The sequence below is a fragment of the Nicotiana tabacum genome, chromosome 17, assembly GCF_000715075.1.
Source record: "Nicotiana tabacum cultivar K326 chromosome 17, ASM71507v2, whole genome shotgun sequence".
Lineage (NCBI taxonomy): Eukaryota > Viridiplantae > Streptophyta > Magnoliopsida > Solanales > Solanaceae > Nicotiana > Nicotiana tabacum.
The window spans coordinates 73,726,475-73,746,526 of NC_134096.1; the positions used below are offsets into that span (position 1 = coordinate 73,726,475).

At 34.0% G+C, this 20,052-nt stretch overlaps 2 protein-coding genes and 1 long non-coding RNA gene across 3 annotated transcripts; 1 reads left to right on the forward strand and 2 right to left on the reverse strand.

Annotated features, from left to right (window-relative positions):
- Positions 1-519: 519 nt before the first annotated feature.
- On the reverse strand, positions 520-5,493 carry LOC142171566 (uncharacterized). Its single transcript, XR_012701275.1, has 3 exons — positions 5,358-5,493; positions 5,183-5,233; positions 520-1,679 (listed from the first exon to the last, which is right to left on the reverse strand). It is a non-coding gene; the product is annotated as an uncharacterized LOC142171566 (long non-coding RNA).
- Positions 5,494-5,516: 23 nt separating this feature from the next.
- LOC107827494 (serine/threonine-protein kinase SRK2I) lies at positions 5,517-12,272 on the forward strand. Its single transcript, XM_016654641.2, has 9 exons — positions 5,517-5,987; positions 7,584-7,658; positions 7,738-7,839; positions 7,920-7,973; positions 8,079-8,171; positions 8,302-8,394; positions 10,810-10,914; positions 11,003-11,101; positions 11,585-12,272. Exons 1-9 carry the CDS (start codon positions 5,814-5,816, stop codon positions 11,852-11,854), a joined length of 1,065 nt encoding a protein of 354 aa, XP_016510127.1. The 5' UTR covers positions 5,517-5,813; the 3' UTR covers positions 11,855-12,272.
- Positions 12,273-13,751: 1,479 nt separating this feature from the next.
- LOC107827495 (putative disease resistance protein At5g66900) lies at positions 13,752-18,796 on the reverse strand. The gene is made up of 5 exons (XM_016654642.2): positions 17,845-18,796; positions 16,556-16,947; positions 15,916-16,298; positions 15,248-15,459; positions 13,752-15,133 (listed from the first exon to the last, which is right to left on the reverse strand). The coding sequence occupies exons 1-5, from the start codon at positions 18,566-18,568 to the stop codon at positions 14,292-14,294; spliced, it is 2,553 nt and encodes an 850-aa protein (XP_016510128.1). The 5' UTR covers positions 18,569-18,796; the 3' UTR covers positions 13,752-14,291.
- Between the last annotated feature and the right edge of the window lie 1,256 nt (positions 18,797-20,052).

A 20,052-nucleotide genomic window follows, 5' to 3' on the forward strand; every position in this document is an offset into this window, starting at 1 on the left:
CCTTATACCACCGCATGCGTATCAATATCACAATATATCACAATTTGCACCTCAAGTGCTCAAATAATTTAACTTGCCAAAATAATTCAACAATAATATTTTTTCACAATAAAGAGCTCACGACTCATGCCAAAATAAATCATCGGCTCATGCCAAAATAAATCATCAATAATATTTTTCCACAATAAATAGCTCACGACTCCATCACAATGAGTACGAAAATCTTACAAAAATATTCAGGAATAAATAATTCAGAAAAATAATATTTCAAAATCTTTAATACGTTGCTTCAATATCAAATTTAAAAATGTCAAATACTTCATATTAATAATATTTAATTTAAAAAAAATTAACCTTCAAATAATGCATAGAATAAAAGAAATCAAGTTTTAACTAAACAGGTAAAACAATTAGCAAGAAAAGGTCAAACAAATTTAAAGTATATATCTCAGATCAATGATGAAGAATATAAGATAAAATAATTTAATAAATGCGCAATAGTGATCTACACAATTTAAAACATAATCTTTCACATTTAGCCCGTGTACACACTCGTTACCTCGTGTACATAACTTTCAATACATTTCAATAATCACATCAATACCAATCCTAGGAGAAATTTCTCCCACAAAATATTAGACAAGTCACTTACCTCGACTTGCTCCAATTTAACCAAGTATTATATTTTTTCCTCGATTTTTCGACTCCGATCGACTCGTAACTAGTCATAATTAATTTGATACAGTCAAAAAAAAATTATAGTAATCAATTTCATAAGAAAATATTACATTTTTCAATAAAATCCGAAATTAGCTCAAAATTTGCATGTGTGGCCCACAACTCGGAATCCGGCGAAACTTACAAAATCCGACAACCCATTCAATTACGAGTCAACCTATACTAATTTTACCAAATTCCGATAACAACTCGGCCTCAAAATCTTAAATTTTTATTTTTGGAAGATTTTGTAAAAATCTTGATTTTTCTTCCATAAATTCACGGATTAATGATGTAAATGAGTATGGGATCATGAAATATAATCAATATAGAATAAGGAACACTTATCCCAATGTTTTCCAGTGAAAATCGTCCAAAAATCGCCCAAAAACCGTGCTCCAAAAATCCAAAATGAAATGAAGGAAATGACCATTTTTGGTCCTTAAGTTTCTGTCCATGCGTCACTAAAAGTCCATTTTTCGTCACTAAAAGTCCACCAAAACTTGCTTGTATCAGTCTTCCTTCAATTGATCATAACTTTATGTACAGATGTCCAAATGATAAATGGTTTAACTTTCTGGAAACTAGAATCAAACAACTACAACTTTCATGTTTTAAAAATATTTTGATTCCTTATGAATTGCAAGCTATAAGCTTCCAAAATTAGCTCCACGTATCAGAAATTTCTGGCGAAACGACTCTACCAGCCTTCATTCAATCCATCATAACTTTCTGTGCAAATGTCCAAATAATGAATGGTTTAACTTTCTGGAAACTAGAATCAAACGAATACAACTTTCATGTTTTAAAAATTTTCCGATTCTTTATGAATTGTGAGATATAAGCTTCTAAAATTGGCTCAATGCACCAGGCGAAATTTCTGCAACAGAAATTTCCAGCAACCCTCTTTGTCCGAAATCCATTCCGTTTACCTTCCGAAATCCACCCGAGACCCTCGGTACCTTAATCAATTATACCAACATGTCCCAAAATACAATACGAACTTAGTCGAGGGTTCAAACCATATCAAACAATATCAAAACGACGAATCGAACCTCAAATCAAAATCTATGAACTTTGAACTTTCAAAGTCTATATCTTGTACCGAAACATACCAAATCAATTCGGAATGATTTCAAATTTTGCACATAAATCATAAATGACATAACAGACCTATTTCAATATTCAGAATCGGATTCCGACCTCAATATCAAAAAGTTAACCCCCGGTCAAACTTTCCAAAAATTCAACTTTGGGTATTTCAAGCGTGATTCCACTACGGACTTTCAAATAAAATTCTGATCACGCTCCTAAGTTCAAAATTATCATACGAAGCTGTTAAAATCATCAAAATTCTATTCCGGGGTCGTTTGCACATAATTTGACATCCGATCACTATTTGAACTTAAACTTTTAATTTTTCATCAAAATTTCATATCTCAGGCTAGAGGCCTCGGAATTTGATTCCTGGCATACGCCTAAGTCCCAAATCACGACACGGACCTATCGGAACTATCAAAACACTAATCCGAGTCCGTTTGCTCAAAATATTGACTAAAGTCAACTCAGTTGAGTTTTAAAGCTTTAATTCACATTTTAATCCATTTTTCATATAAAAACTTTCTGAAAAATTTTACGGATTGAGCACGCAAGTCGAGAAATAATAAATAGTACTTTTTGAGGTCTTAGAACACATAATTAATTATTGAATTTAAAGATGACATTTTGGGTCATCACAATTGCGTATTTTAGCTTTTAATTTTTAAATAAAAGAGACTTATATATGCATTGAATAACATTTTTGTTCTATAGATTAAATTTTGTCATAAAATATACTTAATTTTTGTCTTTAAAGTGCGAAGTAGCATTTTCTCTATATGACACTTGACTTGACCTTATGCTTCACTATCACTCTTTTAATATAATATATGAAGTTATATTATGTGTGGGTAACTTTCAAATTTAGAATAAAAAGGGTTTCAAATTAAATAATTTTTAATGTTTCAAAATTACTATTTTTGTAAAAAATATAATTAAGTATATTTAAAATTTAATAATTAAATTATATAAAATTTATTATTTTCATGATATGCAGTGGGATAAATTGACCTTTTTTTTAGTTTTTTATTTTAGTTTTTTAATTTTAAAATAATTTAATGCTCCAACTTTGTCATTATAACTAAAAAGCGCTTTCTGATTTGAAATTCTAATACATATTATCATTTTATATTTCATACCATTTTTTCTTCTTTTGTTTCTCTATCGTTATTGATTTATTTGTTGCTCACTATGATTGCACTATCATGTGAATTTTTTATTAGTTTATTTTTAGATTTAATGTCCTTGCTTATTACCTCCTTTAATATAACATAGATAATATTGATTTCCTACTCCTAACAAAGTTGATTATTAATTTAATACTCCTATACTTGAAATTCATTCATTGTTCTATATCTGTTTTTTTTTACTTTATTTATATCCCAAATCTCGAAATGATATAATCTAATAAGAATATTAAAGATTGTGTATTTTAGCTTTTAATTTTTTTTTAGCATTCCAAATTATACATACAAATTTATAATATAGATATAGAATAAATTTTGTCATAAAATCTAGTTAAATTTTAGCTTTTAAAGTGCCGAGTAGCATTTTCTCTCTATGACACTTGACTTGACCTCATGCTTCACTATCACTGTTTTAATATAATATATGAAGTTATATTATGTGTGGGTAACTTCCAAATAAAAAATATAAAGGTTTCAAAATAAATATTTTTCAATATATAAAAACTATTATTTTCGTAAAAATAATAATTAATATATTTAAAATTCAATAATTAATTATATAAATTTATTATTTTCACGATATGCAATGGGATAAATTGACATTTTTTTAGTTTTTTTTTATTTTAAAATAATTTAAAGGTTGGAGCTTAATTTTTTTATTGTTCACAATACTTCATATTTCTAAATTTATCAATAATATCCTTGTGTATTATTTATTTGATTTATTTTATTTTTATAAATTAATTCAAAGTTAAAATATCCTAATATTATCTCTATTTTCGTATAATCTAAATACTATCATATTAAAATTATAATTTAGATTTTTTTTTAAATATAAGCAGATAAGTAATTTTACTATTTTGTCATAATTTACTGATATTTTTATTATTTTTGCATTAATTGCCATAAGCAAATGAACTTTTGTTTTATCTTAACTCAAATATTTCTATCTATAAATCTGAAATAATATTTTTATCTTTAAATTCGAAATCAAACTGTTTCCTGTATCAAAAAATATATTTGTAATATTTTATAGATATAGACTACCATATTAGAAAGAAACTATTCCTCAATTTGGATTGGCGGTTTTTTTCTTCTTCTTATTTTCGTTTTTATTTTAGAATAATTTTAAAACTTCAAATCTATTAAAAAGAGAGTAGCTAATTATTAACCACACATAATGCATAATTTAGATTTTTAAAATTTTAAATTAAAAAAAACTAATTATTACCTAACCTAGTTAACTTTGTCCTAAATTGTCAAGTGGCCTATTGTGAGGTTGTCACTTGACTTAATGTGAAGGTCTTTTCCTCTCTTTTTAATAATTAAACGAAATAGATAGATAGATTCTTTTTTATTGGTAGAACTTTAGAAGGAAATAATGAGACGGATTAAATGTTGACCAGATATTTTGTTGATTCATTTCACTACTTATGTCGGCTACAATTTATCATCATTGCAGCTACGTTGTTTTTAAAAGTTCAATGACTTTTTATTTTATTTTTTATTGAAGAAGAGTACAAGACTCTTTTTATTTATTTTTTGCTTGAACTGACTTTAAAATTTCATTGTCATGAGACAAGAAGGAAATTCTAATATAGGTCTAGCTACAATTGCCTAAGTAACACTCCTATGAGTTAAGGATAAAAACTTTAAGAGATGAATGTTGCGTGGTTACAACACTTCAATTCATAGGGGAGGGAGGGTGAGTATAAAGAAGAAGATACAACAAACAATGAATGATAGTGGCTAGTTTTGCAAAGTTATCCGTCTAAGAAGAAAATATTACTAGTAATTTATTATGGAAGTGATGTTGTCTACCAACATAATATAAAAGTACAACTTTCCATTTTTTCCTTCTTTCCTACTACTAGTACTAGTATATATAAGCTAAGAGTGTTTGTTACATTTATAATGTTTCTTATTGGCACCTTATTACTACTAAGTGGCGAAATTTTTAAAAAAAAATCCTCTCTATTAAGCTATTATGATTCTATAAATTAATAACAGAGTTTAGATAATTAAGTAATTTAACCTTCACAGTCAGATATAATTTCATCTTATAATATAATTTCATTAGCAACAGAAGATTTTCGGAAAATAAATGTAATTTATTAGGAATCTCATTTTTTTTTCCAAAGAAAGAAACTGGGAAACAAACATCAACTAATATGCCTTACCTCAAAACGTGGGTCACGCCAAAATGCACCATATCCATTTGGTGGATAATTCTGTTACATAAAACCATAAAGCATAGTCCCATCACAAAATTGACCAACAAAAAAAGAAAATTAAATAACTAAAAAATAAAAAACAAAGAAAATGACAAAAATAAAGACAAAGGTGGATAAATACAAGAACATCTAATCAGTTGCTGTCGCAACTTGCAAAAGACGCAGTCGTTTTTAACGTCCAGCTTATCAAAACGATGTCGTTTATATCTTGTAGTACCAACTTATCGTCTCTTCCTTCTTCCTCAATCCATTTCAACTGTTGCAGAGAGAGAAAGATAAGAAAGAGACTTTTAATTAAAAAATAAAGATATTTTCATTACCTTGCCGACTATACATAAAAATATCTACTCCAATAACTTCATGACCGGAAAAAGGTCAAAAGTACGAAAAAGCCACCGCCTTTCTCCTCTATTTTCCTCCGTTTCTTTACAGACAGCTTCTTATCTGAGGGTAAAAGCGACTTACCACTTCGATCACCAGCTCTGGTAACTTGTGCCATTGGAAAGGTAGCTCTGGGATGTAAATCGGAGCTTCGGTTTTCTTTAAGAGTGCAGCTGAATCTGAGTTAACAAACGAAATGGATCGAGGTCTGATTCCGGGTCCGGGTATGGATATGCCGATCATGCACGACAGTGACCGGTACGATCTTGTTAAAGATATCGGGTCGGGTAATTTTGGGGTTGCGAGGTTGATGAGAGATAAGCAGACTAAAGAGCTAGTAGCTGTCAAGTATATCGAAAGAGGCGACAAGGTTAGTTTCTTATGTAAATGTAAATTTGGATTCTTGGAATTAGTAATTTTGCTCATTTTTACCTGCTTTAAATTCCGGTTATTTCTTTCTTGGCCTTCCATTGCCTGAATAATCAGCTGAATGCAAGTTTTTCCGGTTCGTTTATACCCACTGATTTTGGCTTAACCTATAAGAGTTTTTTTTTTTTTCGAATATGTTATTTCTACTGAGGTACTCTGTACATACTTATAATCTTAGATCTGCCTTTGTTAAATTGCGAATGTTAAATGAGGTCATTTTCTTTGGTGTGAGTTCCGTGAACTACTTTTTCAGCAGATTTATCTATAGCAGGATAATTGTGATAAGTTCGTTGAATGCTATAACGGGTTAAATGCAATGATTTTATTTATTACTTCTTTGGGAAACTATCAAATTGGCTATCTAAAAGGGGCTGATTTTGCTTCAACTTTGTTTTCTGGTAGGTTGAGTAACATGCACCACTTGGTAATTTTTGTACTTGGTACTAATCAATTTTGATACTCAAACTGGCTGGGAAAGGTTCTGTTTTGAGTAATCTTCTGGCTGGTTTCTCAAGAAAAGTGAACCTGCACTTAACTCGATCCCAGAAGCTAGCTTGAGAGGTCAAAATTGTGCAAGACAATATAAAGAGACTACAACTCATACCCTCAAACAAATATGGGACTTTATAACACATTGTCACGTTTAGGACTAGATATTTGAAGTGCAGATAATGTAAAATCTCAGTCCAACATTGAATAATCCAACATCATGGATGAGTCTGGCTCTAGCACCCTGATAAAAATAAGGACTTAACTCAACCTCAAAAAGTTAGTTTAAGAGATGGGATAGAACAAAACCATATAAAGAGACTACAACCCTTACCCTCAATGGTTTGAGCATATTTTGACAATAAGTGGGTAAGAAACCCTCATACTCATTTCTGTTACCATTCCCATATATAATAAAATTAGGAACGAAGATTATTTTCTTTTTAGCAGGCTGAGGAATGGAGAGTATTAGAGTAAGATAAGTTATTTAGTGGATTTTAGTTGCAAAATCCATTAACTGTACTATGGGTTTTCAGGCTGTATGCAAGCATGTGTGTATTTAGGTATTACTAGTTCATCTTTTTAAAACACTTGCTGCAGAATTTATCATGTGCTTTACAGCTATGTTTTGCGGTAAGTTATTTGTACTTTAACATGTTATCCTTTTCTTGACCTGCAGTTTGCTAATAATATGTGTCTCACTAGAACTAAAAGATCTATCTGATATTTCTGATCATAAGCTGTGCTCTTTATCCAAAATAATACTACTATAATAACCATAATAAAATAAATAAATAAAATCATAAGCTGTGGTCAATCTTGATGAAGCTTTGTATTGGATTGTACTCCAATGCCTAATGCGACCTAGCCTAAGCTCTAGTGCTTGTAATTATAGACCTTTTAATTGAGCCACCCTAGTCTCTCTCTTCCACACATTAGATGAAACTTGAAAGGACCAATTCAATATTATGATGAAAAGTTTGTAGTGTGAATTATATCGGCTGCATATGACACTGCTCATTTCTTTTCCCATCTTCTGGCCTTGCAGATAGATGAAAACGTTCAGCGGGAGATAATCAATCACAGGTCCCTGAGGCATCCTAACATAATTAGATTCCGAGAGGTTTTCCACTGACTGCCCGTTTAGATCCTAGATAGGATGTTATATATTTATGACTGGTCTGCTTAAAATTGTACTCTAGGTGATTTTGACGCCAACTCATCTCGCTATTGTGATGGAATATGCATCGGGTGGGGAGCTTTTTGAGAGAATTTCTAATGCAGGGCGTTTCAATGAGGATGAGGTATTTAACCTGTTAATTGTAGAACACTTTGCTTATAGCTGTGCGAGATTTATAAGGATACGTAATCTCTTCTTGCACAGGCTCGCTTCTTTTTCCAGCAGCTTATATCTGGAGTCAGCTACTGTCACTCCATGGTAATGACTTTCCCTGAATATTTACTCAATTTCTTTCAGTTTATTAAATATGGAGATCATATTGGAACTTTATTCAGCCTGTTTCTGTTGTATTTCTTATTGAAGCAAGTATGTCATCGGGACTTGAAGCTGGAAAATACATTGCTTGATGGAAGCCCTGCTCCTCGGCTAAAAATTTGTGATTTTGGGTATTCCAAGGTACTAGGGCTTCCCATCATTAGCCACTCACAGAGCCGTCTAGGTCTTCTTAATTTCATGCAAGATACATATACAGCTTGTATGCATATGTGCTCCCCGATTTCTTAATCTTGCGTTGCACTTTTTGCAGTCTTCTCTGCTGCATTCACAACCAAAATCAACAGTGGGAACTCCTGCTTATATTGCTCCAGAAGTTCTGTTGAGGCAAGAATATGATGGCAAGGTAAATTGGTTTAATGTGTTATTAATAGCAGTACTGATACTTTATGTAAAAAAGTAATAACAAAGTACCAATAATTTTTGTTTTTGAAGTTCCTTTTGTGATGCATATGGATGCTTCCTGCACATCCGAAGTGAGCTTTTCTTTGACTGACATTTACTTATTGTCATCTGGAATGTCCAGCTGAGCATCCTTCTTATCCCCACTCCCCATAAGAGGGGAAAGAGAGCAGATGGTGTTCTTGATGAGCAGAGGCATAAATGGATTCATTATATTACTTGACTTGCTTCCCCACCACAAAAAAAAAATAGATTATAAACATTAAGCCATCTTAAAGGTGTCTAAGTGATCTTATAGAACTCCATATCTGGGCGACTGAAATATAAAGAAATTTGAAACTTATTAAAGGAGCATTTCTGGGCCATTTCGCTTGAGACCGTGATATGTTGGGTAAGCAATCTTGTATGGCCAACTGTCTAGGTTCATATCCTTTTTGGGATTTCGACTTCTTTGTCTCTACATAATAGCTAGTCTAGTCCTGTTATTTCTAGTTATGTTGTATGCTTCAATAGTGAGGTGCTAGTAATAACAACAACAAACCCAGTGTAATAGAAGCTTGGGAAATTTTGTTCAGAATGAAGTATCACAGTTATAGAATTTCTAAACTTTAGTTCCTAAGGACTGTATTCTGTTAGTGCTGCCCATTGATCAACCTCTAATGTTAATATACTGTTAAGTGTTAACCAACCTAGTCAAAATATAGCGTGAGAATTACACATTGTGTGTGTTTATATAGTGAAGGGATGCTGGGTTGTTGATGAAGGAGAAATGGAACGGAAGAATACTTTTATTATGCAGAAGTCAAAAAACAAAAATTTGTTACTAGAATATACCTCAACTTTCTCTGTAACTTGCCTATGTAGGTTTCTGGTGGGTTTTATATAGGAAAGTATATTTCTATTGCTGGGTTTAAGGTTTCCGGGGGGGTTTTACTTTAATCAAGTTAGACCAGAAGTTGAGGTATATTTTAGTGACAAAATTTTGTTTTGTGACTATTGCACTATAAAAGATTAGCTCGGTTAGCATCCATGAAATTTCACTCAACCTTGGCCTTGTAACATCTGTTGCAGTCTTTTCTCGTACGAGGATGAATAGCTTCTCAGGTGTTCATTCTAATTATATGTTGGCAAAATGGCCTCCTGGTCACTTAAACTTGCATCGATTTTCCATCCCGGTAAACAAACTTAAAACTTTTCCATTTGAACACTTCAACTTGATTATTTACACATCAATAAGCCACTTTGACCGTTGACTATTGCTACGTGGTAACAACACAGCTGACTTGGACAAACAGCGTGCACATCACGCTTATAATGCGCGTGACTATGCTGAGTTCCTTTAAAAATAGACAAAAACATAAACTTAAAAAACAAAAAAGAAAAGAAAAACCGTAATTCCTCTTTCGTTTAACCACTCCCCCTTCCCCCTTCATTTAACCCCTCCCCCTTCCCCCTTTCTGGTATTCCCACCCCCATTATTCCCGATCCCTTCACCTCCCCCAATTCCTCCTTAATTTCTCTTCTTTTTCTTTCCTTTTCTCGATTGATTTTTCTTATAGGGTTCTTGCGAGGTGTTATCACAGGTGGTCTTTTTTTAATGAAGATCGATTGATGTTCTCTTTTTTTAATGGAGGAGATTTGGTGGAAGTAGGTAACTCACTGGTAGTTCAAAGGTGATGTTGGATTGGTGGCCGACTGCGGCTTTCTAATTTTTGTTGCTCGTTGGTGCCTTCGGTCTCTGAAGAGATGCAGGGTTGCTGGTGCTCTAGCAGGGCATGATGACGGCAGCAGTGCTGCTGGCATATCGGAAAATTTTCTGGAAATGAGGCCAAGCATTTTAGGAACAAAATGGCAATTTTATTGAACATAAGACTAAAAAGATAAGGTTTGGATTAAAAATAGAAGGAAAATAAGGTAGATAATTTAAGAGATGAAGCTTGTGGTGGTGGTAGGGCAACGATGGAATAGTTTTGGTGGGGTTGAGAAGGAGAGAATTTTTTTTTATCGAAAAATTTCATGAATTGATTTTTAAAATGTGGGACCCACAAATTACACGTGTCAAACCATAAAAAGCCTTACATATGACGTGTTATCCTTGTCAGCGCAATTGAGTGTTTAAAACATGCGTTTTGATAAGTTTAAGTGTTCAAATAGAAAAGTTGAAAGTTTGTTTACTGGGATGGAAAAATCGATGCAAGTTTAAGTGGCTACGAGGCCATTTAGCCTTATATGTTTAATTTGTACTTCAATATGTTGAGTACTTACTATGTAGTCTATCATGATGGCTTACTTTTGTACTGTGTTATTTTGACATGAACTTCAATCAACAGGAGAATGTCACAGATTGTTTTTATTTCAGGTTGCAGATGTTTGGTCGTGTGGGGTGACATTGTATGTCATGTTAGTGGGTGCTTACCCTTTTGAGGATCCTGATGAACCAAAAGATTTCCGGAAGACGATAAATGTACATCTTAATCATTATCATGACTTCATTCGAATTACTTTTGGATTTCTTATTACAAAATTTTAACCCAACTGGCTTTGCGGCACAGAGAATCCTGAGCGTGCAGTATTCTATTCCAGATAACATTCAGATATCTGAGGAATGTCGCCACTTAATCTCAAGGATCTTTGTTGGAGATCCGGCACAGGTTAGTGTGGTTTTAAAAGTAATCAGTATGCGAACGTGGGTAGATAGAGTTTTGGCATGTCCCTGTTGTGATTGCATTAGAACTTTGACTACAATCTGATCCAAGCTTGCCTATAGTAGTAATTGCTGACCACCATCCAATTACACTGTAGTTAAGGCACCTCTTTGAAAATGTTGTCTAGCCCCATCCTACACAGTCCTGATTGACTGGCATGAAGTTAAAAAATATAATTTGACTTTTATATATTATACCTGTAATAGTAGGAAACAAATACATTTTGACATTCTCCAAAAAAAAAAAAACTACACTACTTATAGGAATGTATAAGCTGGGATGAAGAGAACAATAATCAGATTTTTGTAAATTCGTTAAGTGACAAAATTTTGAGATATTGTCAAAAGGGTGTCACATGGTAGTCTTGAAGAAAATACAGATTGTAGTTATCACTAATGCTGAAGTCATCTTCCTTTGCACATGGCACAGAGGATCACAATGCCTGAAATCAAAAATCATGTATGGTTTTTGAAGAATCTTCCGGCAGATTTAATGGACGATAAGATGATAAGCGACCAGTTTGAAGAGCCCGATCAGCCAATGCAGAGCATAGATACGATCATGCAAATAATCTCAGAGGCAACAGTACCACCAGTTGGCTTGTATAACTTGGAAATGATGGACGATGACATGGATGACTTGGATTCAGATCCTGATCTTGATATTGATAGCAGCGGGGAGATCATATATGCAATGTGAGTGTACCTCATTGCCATGCTTGTGAAAGAAGTCGTACTGCAATCTTACGAGAACATTTCTGGACTTGTTAGTGTTCAAGGCGTAGAGATTATTGACTACTCAGCAGCAAGAACATGGACTAACAATGCTTGTAATTAATCAAGTTCTTATCCTGGAAAGGGGCTTTTAGTGTACCCATGAATTATTTCTTCTATCACCATAGGAGGAATTGGCTGAAAAAGTAATGGAGTTTTCATACTTGAGTTCAAAATCTCTTCGCTTATAGTGTTATACAGTGAAGTTCGTTTGTAACTCTTGTACTTGCTTATTTCCTTTTGTGTCAAACCATGCGTTTTTGTGGTTTTTGTAAGTTGAGATGCTTATAGTCTTAGGGCTTGTGTATTACAATATTATTAGCAAAGGTTTTCCTTTCTGTATAGTTTAACTAGCCCTTCTAGTCGATGTTAAATTTTCCTTAATAGCAGAGTGCATTTTTCCTATAATGGTCAAGTGACAATTTTTTTGGTAAGTTGTACCATGAGATGCGTCTCTAAATCTGTTGGAAGAAATTATCAGGAAAATGATCCTCTGAGGAACCCAAAAGCAAAATGCCTCAATTCCAAGCTAAGTTTGGGTCAGTTATATGAATCCTCTTTGCAGACATTTTATATAAAATTACCAATTTCTCTTGGCAAACAATCAACAGCCACGCAAATCAAATATAGCAAGAAATCAGAGTTGCCGGAGGTTAAGAATTAGCCCTGGCAAGCTGGAAATTCTGAATAAGAGCACAGCCTCGACACATGGTCTCCAAAAAGTGCAACAAATTGGGTTAAAATCTCCCGCAAATAAACCTCCAGTCATAATTGCTGGTAGCACTCACGAGGAAATGGGTCTTCGTAGTCATTTACAATAAATTAAGAAGGTTTCCTTTTTAAATCTCTTATAGATAAAACATATATCTATTATATGTAAAAGTAAATCTCTTATGTGAAAAAAAGAAGAAGATAGGATCGTAAAACTAAAAACAACTTTGTAAAGACCGACAAAACCATTTGACCACAACACTCGCAGGGAATGATTGGGAAGTGACTGGCTATTAATCCCAACTTGTTTTTTTTGCAACTCTACTGCTTAAATCCCACGTTTTGTCGAATCATCTGGCTCTTGCTGTTTTAAGTTGAAATTTTTGTACATAGCCTGCTTATTGAAGATTGATGTCAAACTTGTATTAACATGTTTACCCTCAAAATCGGATAACAATTGAATTTGTAAGTGATTTTAAGGATATGTGGATTAATTTGACACAAAATGATAAATCGGATTGCAATTGAAATAAATAATGATAAAGTAAATGCAAACCACGCGAATTGAACAGTTTCAGCCTTGGAAGGTTAGCCACCCTCGAGCCGAACGTATTTCAATCGATATCAAAAAGAATAAGAACTTAAAGAGAATAATAATATATTGCTTTGGAATACGTGTTACAATGTCTTAAATGAATTATCAGATCCCCTTTATATAGTAGAAAAGTTTTACTTTAGGTACAATTTTATAAAAGGTAAAAATCCCTTGATTAGCTGATTGCCGGTTCCTTACTGATACACGCCGAGATTTCCGCCGTAATATCCGACCGGTCACGGATATTTCGGTCTTCTGTTGGTTATGCTAACAATGTTTTTATGAGTTCGATCGGGGCTAAGGTCGACTCCGGGATTACGGACTCAATGTTCACGAAGGCAGGCGTTCTGACCCCGGGTTCTAGCTCGGTGGGGCTCGGGGTCGATGTTCAGTCTTTGGTTATTATGTCCCGAGCCTAACCTGCCATGTCGTAGGCGAGCTCCATTTCGACCGTATATATAACATTTCAGCATCTAAGCAATAGATGGCAGAATCAATTAAACCTATTCTGCAAGAATTGCCAACTTATCTCGTGCATTGATCAACGCTCTTCGTCAACAGCAAAGAAAAGGTTCCTTGCTAATGAAATCTATCTTCCTTTTTAACAAACTTATTATCTATACTACTATGAATTGCAGACAGTAGCCTTTACATGCATCAATAGGAATATATCAGGGTCCAAATCCCTATCCAAATTTAAGGATACAAAGAAATGGCCCTTCCATAAAATCAATATACTAAGTTTCTCTTGAGCTTCTCGAAGTTCAAACTTACACCAGCTTGCTGTGTTACTAGCTTTTCTGCATTCCAACTTTAATGACAGCTCCTAATAAGATGTCAATTCTTGACAGTGGCATGAATCTCGTGAAGTAATATGATCAATCTTGAGCTGTATCTTTCAAAATTCACTGAAAATAAAGTTGGAGAAAGTTCAAATTTTGTGTTGGGATATTTAGAACAGATGCAACTAATACTGCCTTCACCCCTAGCTACCAGTTCTGCACTTCTGCTCAGTTTGTTCTAGTCCCAAAGTCGCCTCAAGAAACTTCTCTTAAAATCAGACAAATAATGATTTGTGCAGCAAATTCAAATTGATATCCTCTTTTATCACAGTGATTCTCAGATTCCTCATATGTTCCTTATAATACTCCCACAAGGAGGCTGTTTCTTCATCACATGCAACATCTTCCAATTTCACAAGTCTTAGCACAGAATTGGGAAGCTCAGTAAACCCCAAGCGACTACCCATGCAGATAGTCCGTAAAGAACAGAGTTGATCCATTTCTGCTGGCAAGAAATCCAGTTCCACACAATCATATACATCAAGAAACCCCAATCTATTAAGTTTTACTACTGACTTTGGCAACTCGGACAAATTTGTACAAGAATGAAGCCTCAGGACCTCCAAATTTGTCAATTTTCCAAGCTCTTTCGGAAGGGCAACTAGTTCGTGACAATAACAAATGCTGAGCTTTTTAAGATCAACAAGATCACATATTTCAGCCGGTACTTCCACTAAATCATTGCAGTACTCGATATTCATCTCTACGAGTTTTGGCCACATGTAAGACATATTGGCAGCAGGGTTTTCAAATGCCTCACCAATTTCACACATGATGAAGGAGATTTTCCGCAAATTTGGCAGCTGCAAGTTGGCTCTAAAAATGGACGTAACAGAGATGCGATCCAGGCTGATTCTCTTAAGATTGAGCAGAGAACAAAGCTGAAAGTTATTTAATTTGGCTGGAAAGAAACAATTGTTTGTCACAATCAGAGTTTTCAATTGGCTCATTTGCTCTACAAAAGGTGGTAAGTTGTAGGTCTTTGTTTCAAAGTTCAACACAAGTACTTCAACTTTAGGAAATTGCACGTCATACCAGTCAGACGCGAAGTCTTCATCTGCAATTCAGATTCATGAAGTTGTAACTAACTAGCTGAGGCAAGATGAAGCAAGTTTGCAAAAGACATTTCTATTCTTGCCCTAAAAAGGAGCACAAGGGATGGATAACAAACCTGTGAATATAGACAAAACCTCCGCCTGAAGTGGTTGAAGTCTTTGTTGAAACCACCACTTAGGAAAGTCATTCCCCTTGATGTTGATATATAGTCTCCTTCTCTCTTCTACTGGTTTCTCATCACACTGGTGGATTACCAATTCTCTCAGCAGATCATGCTGCTGTATGTAATGCAAATTATGTAATCCAAGAACTGCTGGTGCATCCTTTCTGGTAATCAGCACGAAATAAACAATTAGATATTGGATAAAGAATTCATTCAAGGATATCTGCTAACATAAGTTCAATCATTGCATACACAGAAGAAGTTATGTACACACCAAAAAGGTGGAACCAGGACAAAAAGTAGCCTGCCGCTGCACTATTCCACAAGCTGAACTGTATGAGCTCAACTCAGTTCCAATTCTTCTTTATCTTGTGAAATTTAATAATTTTGTCCAAAACAATTTAGAAAGTGGAAAAGAATATTTCATGACTTCAGCACATTAAAAATTGGGGCACACAAACAGATAGTCAGCAAGTGTGTACATGTGACCAGCTAACACTATTGCTTTGTAGTTTCTCTTGACCTTTTCCCCTATAACTAACAATCTTCTAGTTCAGTTCCATGCAGTAATTACACGTAGAAGTAGCAAATACAGTAGAGTTTCAAGACAAAAGTGATACCTTGCAAGGGCGAGATTAACCAGATTTTGTGAAGAGAGTTGAAAGAAGATTGTCATTGCCTTCATGCCATCTTCATCTAAATTGTATCGTTCCACCCACATATCCAAAAGTGCAGCAGCATGAATTCTGTGGTCTTCAGGAAATGATCCTAGATCCAGGTAGCAGTCTCTTAATGTAGTTGCGTCGCTGCTATATAGATCTATTTCATCCAATGCATCAATGCTAGCTTGCAGAGTGCGAAGCAGATCATTCTCGGTAGGAAAGAGAATTTGTCTTTTAGACTGCAACATCACTCTGTTAAACCATATCAACTCAGGCTGGCCACACAATGATCGGCCAACAACTTTAAGAGCAAGTGGAAAACCACAACAGCTTCTCACCACCTGCCATTTTTTACCACCAGTTAGCACCATGTAAAAGTACTTTGATATTACTACACAAAATAGAGAACTTTATAAGTTACTATGAATTTGGCAGATCCTGTGGAGAACATCACACCTCTAGTATTTAGCTAAAACGCATTTTTTTACTCTTTAATATTTCAAGTACATGCACAATAGCATTTTACATATACATTTTACATGTTTTGATAACCAGATAATTATTTTAAAAGACCCTTTTAAACATAGATATGTTTTACCTTATGAACAAGATCAAGTCGAACATTAGGGATGCTATCTTTAAAAGCTGAACTATAGAAAAGAGCCTTCGCGTCCTTCTCACTCAAAAGATTTAATTTATATGTATCAAATTTCGGGAACACAGATCTTGAGGTGACCAAAATCTTAAATCCAGGTATCTGAAATATAAAACTTTCGATGACAAAATCTGATTCAGACCAAACATCGTCCAGCACCAGAAGTACAGGTTGAGATGTTCTTCTCCTTAGGAGGTTATTGAGTTGGCAGATTGCAGCATGTTCAGAAGCAAAGTTTGGCCCCTTGTAACCTTTCATCTCAAAAATTTCCCCAACAATGCGCTTGATGTTTGCTGTTTTGGAAACAGTGACAAAAAAGATGTCCCTGTATTTGGCTGTTAAGAGACAATTAGATTAAATATGCTCAAAGATCATCAAGAAGCTCCCACTTGTGGGATTTCACTGGGTTGTTGTTGTTGTTTTTGTATGCTCAAAGATCATCAAGAAGCTTATTATAACATAAGAACATGATGCAACATTATATATGTCAACTATTCTTGCATTAAGTTGAATAATCCGTATGGCCAATAACTGTATTTAACAAAAAGAAGCTGCTTTTTTTTTTCAGGAGATAAAAAAACAAAATATAGTCTTTAGGTACAAGGGACTTTCAGCTTTCTTCCATACCATCAAAAGGATTTTATGACACCAGAGAATGAGGAAAACAACTTCGCAGATAGATACAATAAATCGAAACCCAGAACAAAACTTCTTATTTTTCCTTCGCTTAACAAGAAAACATAACATTTTGCTCGTGTCAATATTCAAGCGGTTGCTTTCAATCATAAAAATAAGATGTATATGTCAGAATTCAACTCATTAACGGACAGACGAACTATTGCTTATCAAATTGATCCAGGTAGCATATAAATTCACAATTCGGATACCAAGGGGACTAGGGGAGAATTAGCTAAGTGAACTTACAAAGGAATGGAAGAAGTTTCTTCTAAGGACATCATGGAATTATTGTAAAAAGAAGATTCAAAATTCTTGAAATTGATGACACATATCTTCCGAATTGGGAAGGACTAATTTAACAATGGTAACAACAACAACAACAACAACAACAACAACAACAACAACAACAACAACAACAACAACAACAAAAACAAAAACAAAAACAAAAACAACAGCTATTCTTAGTCCCAAACAAGTTGGAAGTTGGAATAGTCAAATAAAACGAACAATCAAAGCTCCAAGGCAAGTGATCGACATTAAACATAATATAATACCTTTGATATCATCCTCTAGACAAACCATTGCTGCCAAAGTAGTCTTTCCACAGCCAGCAGGAGCAGAAAGAACCACCACCTGCTCTTTCTCCTCAAGCAGCTTTACTTTCAATTCTTGAAGTGGCAAATCAAATCCAACCACACAATCTGAAACTTGTGGCACATCAGACCATCCTGAAAATCCATTCCCATTTGAGCTACCAAAACTATTACCATTCATCCACCCTGAAGATCCATTAGAGTTTGTAAATCCAATACTACTCCCATTCTTCAACGAAAAGTCTCTCAACATGGAGCTAATCTGATCCAATTTCTTACCATGTTCAATCACATTGACAAGAATAATTTTACTATCTCTACACACCTGAATAAAACCATGAACTTGGAAAAACCTAACCAGTGAATTTTCTAACTTGGTTAGTTTCCTCGAGTAATTCCATTTTTTCAACGCGTCGTAGCATTTAGTCTTGGAACATTTCCGGACTAGTTCTTCACCTGCTAATAGCTGCTTCTTGAACATTTCTATTTCGTATTCTCGGCCGTCTAGTGCTTTGTTTAGCTTCTCGATGTCATCGAAAACTGGTTTGATATCATTAAGTGTGTTGTTTAAGCTTTGGAATTTGGAACGGAAAGTGGCAATTTTTATGCCAACATCAAGAACGGCTTTGAGTAGTATGTCGAAGACTGGACCCAGAGCAGCTCCTCCCAACAGACTTGCGGCCATTGCTACACCCCCAAACTGGCCTAATTTAGAAAAGTTGGTGTGAGCCTTAAGAGTTAAAGCACTGTGATGCTGAGAAAATACTATGCCCAGTGCTCGTAATTGGCTGGAAATTTCGTCCTCAAGTTGTTGACTTTTGCCAAGTTACCGAGTCAAGCATCTAGTCGCTATCCCACTCACAGTCAAGTTACAGAGTAAGCTGTGAGTTTGATTTAACGCAAATTTCAGGACTCTTTTTTCTTTCGGGCAAGTGTACATAATAATAGCACCTGTAATTAGAGTACAATAATTTTCATCCAGACTAATACCCCTGTTTCATTTTTTATGACGTGATACTCTTTTTTTAATTTATTTCCAAAAACATTACTCCATTTTCAAATTAGATGATTATTTTCCCTTTTAGTCTATTTCAAAATAAATAATATATTTTTAAATTTGAAAAATAATTTAATTTTAAACTCTTCATTTTATTCTTAATGAGAAATTTTTATAACCACACAAATGTCATTGCCCCACAAAGCTTTTAAGACCATAAATTTTAAAAGTATTATTTTTTTTCTTAAACTCCGTATCGAGTCAAACTTAATTTACACTTAGTTTGTCCATATGGAGCACTTAGTTTACACTTTACATTAATCCGGGAAAAAGAATAATTGAATAAAAGATGGATTTAGAGATCTTCAGTGTTAAATCGGTGCAAAAATGCGGAGACTGAACGTGAATCGAACACGCAACCTTCTGATCTGGAGTCAGATGCGCTACCATTGCGCCACGGATCCGCAATGTATACTTCTCCAATTAAATTAATGATAATTACTTAGTGCATCACCATTAATTATGTATATACCTCTGTTTTAAAAGGCAGAATTGGGACTCACCCAGGACTTGCCTCAAAGCGGAGCACTCGTAAAACGCCCCTGGACTTATGTGTGAGGCTTAGTTCCGTGAGACTTATGCCTCGTCCGTCGGGGCTTACGCCCCGGACACGCCCAACGCACAGTGTACTGGGCTCGGCTAATAGAACTTTATGCAATTATGTGTAACTAACCTTGTAAATCCTCAAATTTTCTTAATAAATCGTTGACTATTTCAAAATTACTTTTGTTAATCATAAATCATTAAGTTTAGAGTATTTTATGTCATAATTTAAATAAAAATTATTGCACGTTATCTACTAAGACTGCTATGATATTAAATTTTAAATAAATCTTTCATTTGAAAAGTATTTATTTATTAACTTTTGTTATTTCTTTATTATATAATAGTCCATAATTTTTTTTTTAATTATTTTCCTAAATATTATTCTATTCACGTTTACGGGATACAATACTTATTAATTTAATATCTTAGTATTAGCTAGTAACTATTTATAAATAATTCGTTATCATGGTATTGTATGGTGAATTATGTGTCTCTTTATTAACTTGTTGAAACGTAAAAATAAATGATGCTAGAGAATCATATTTAAATTGTTAATTATGTTTTTA

Excerpts from the sequence above, each read along its gene's own strand:
- LOC107827495 (XM_016654642.2), bottom strand. The coding sequence starts at position 18,568 with ATGGCCGCAAGTCTGTTGGGAGGAGCTGCTCTGGGTCCAGTCTTCGAC. Across the intron at positions 16,299-16,555 it reads GACTTGATCTTGTTCATAAG|GTGGTGAGAAGCTGTTGTGG; the intron begins GTAAAACATATC and ends AAAAAATGGCAG. Across the intron at positions 15,460-15,915 it reads GTTAATCTCGCCCTTGCAAG|AAAGGATGCACCAGCAGTTC; the intron begins GTATCACTTTTG and ends GCTGATTACCAG.
- LOC107827494 (XM_016654641.2), top strand. The coding sequence starts at position 5,814 with ATGGATCGAGGTCTGATTCCGGGTCCGGGTATGGATATGCCGATCATG. Across the intron at positions 7,659-7,737 it reads ACATAATTAGATTCCGAGAG|GTGATTTTGACGCCAACTCA; the intron begins GTTTTCCACTGA and ends ATTGTACTCTAG. Across the intron at positions 10,915-11,002 it reads ATTTCCGGAAGACGATAAAT|AGAATCCTGAGCGTGCAGTA; the intron begins GTACATCTTAAT and ends TTTGCGGCACAG.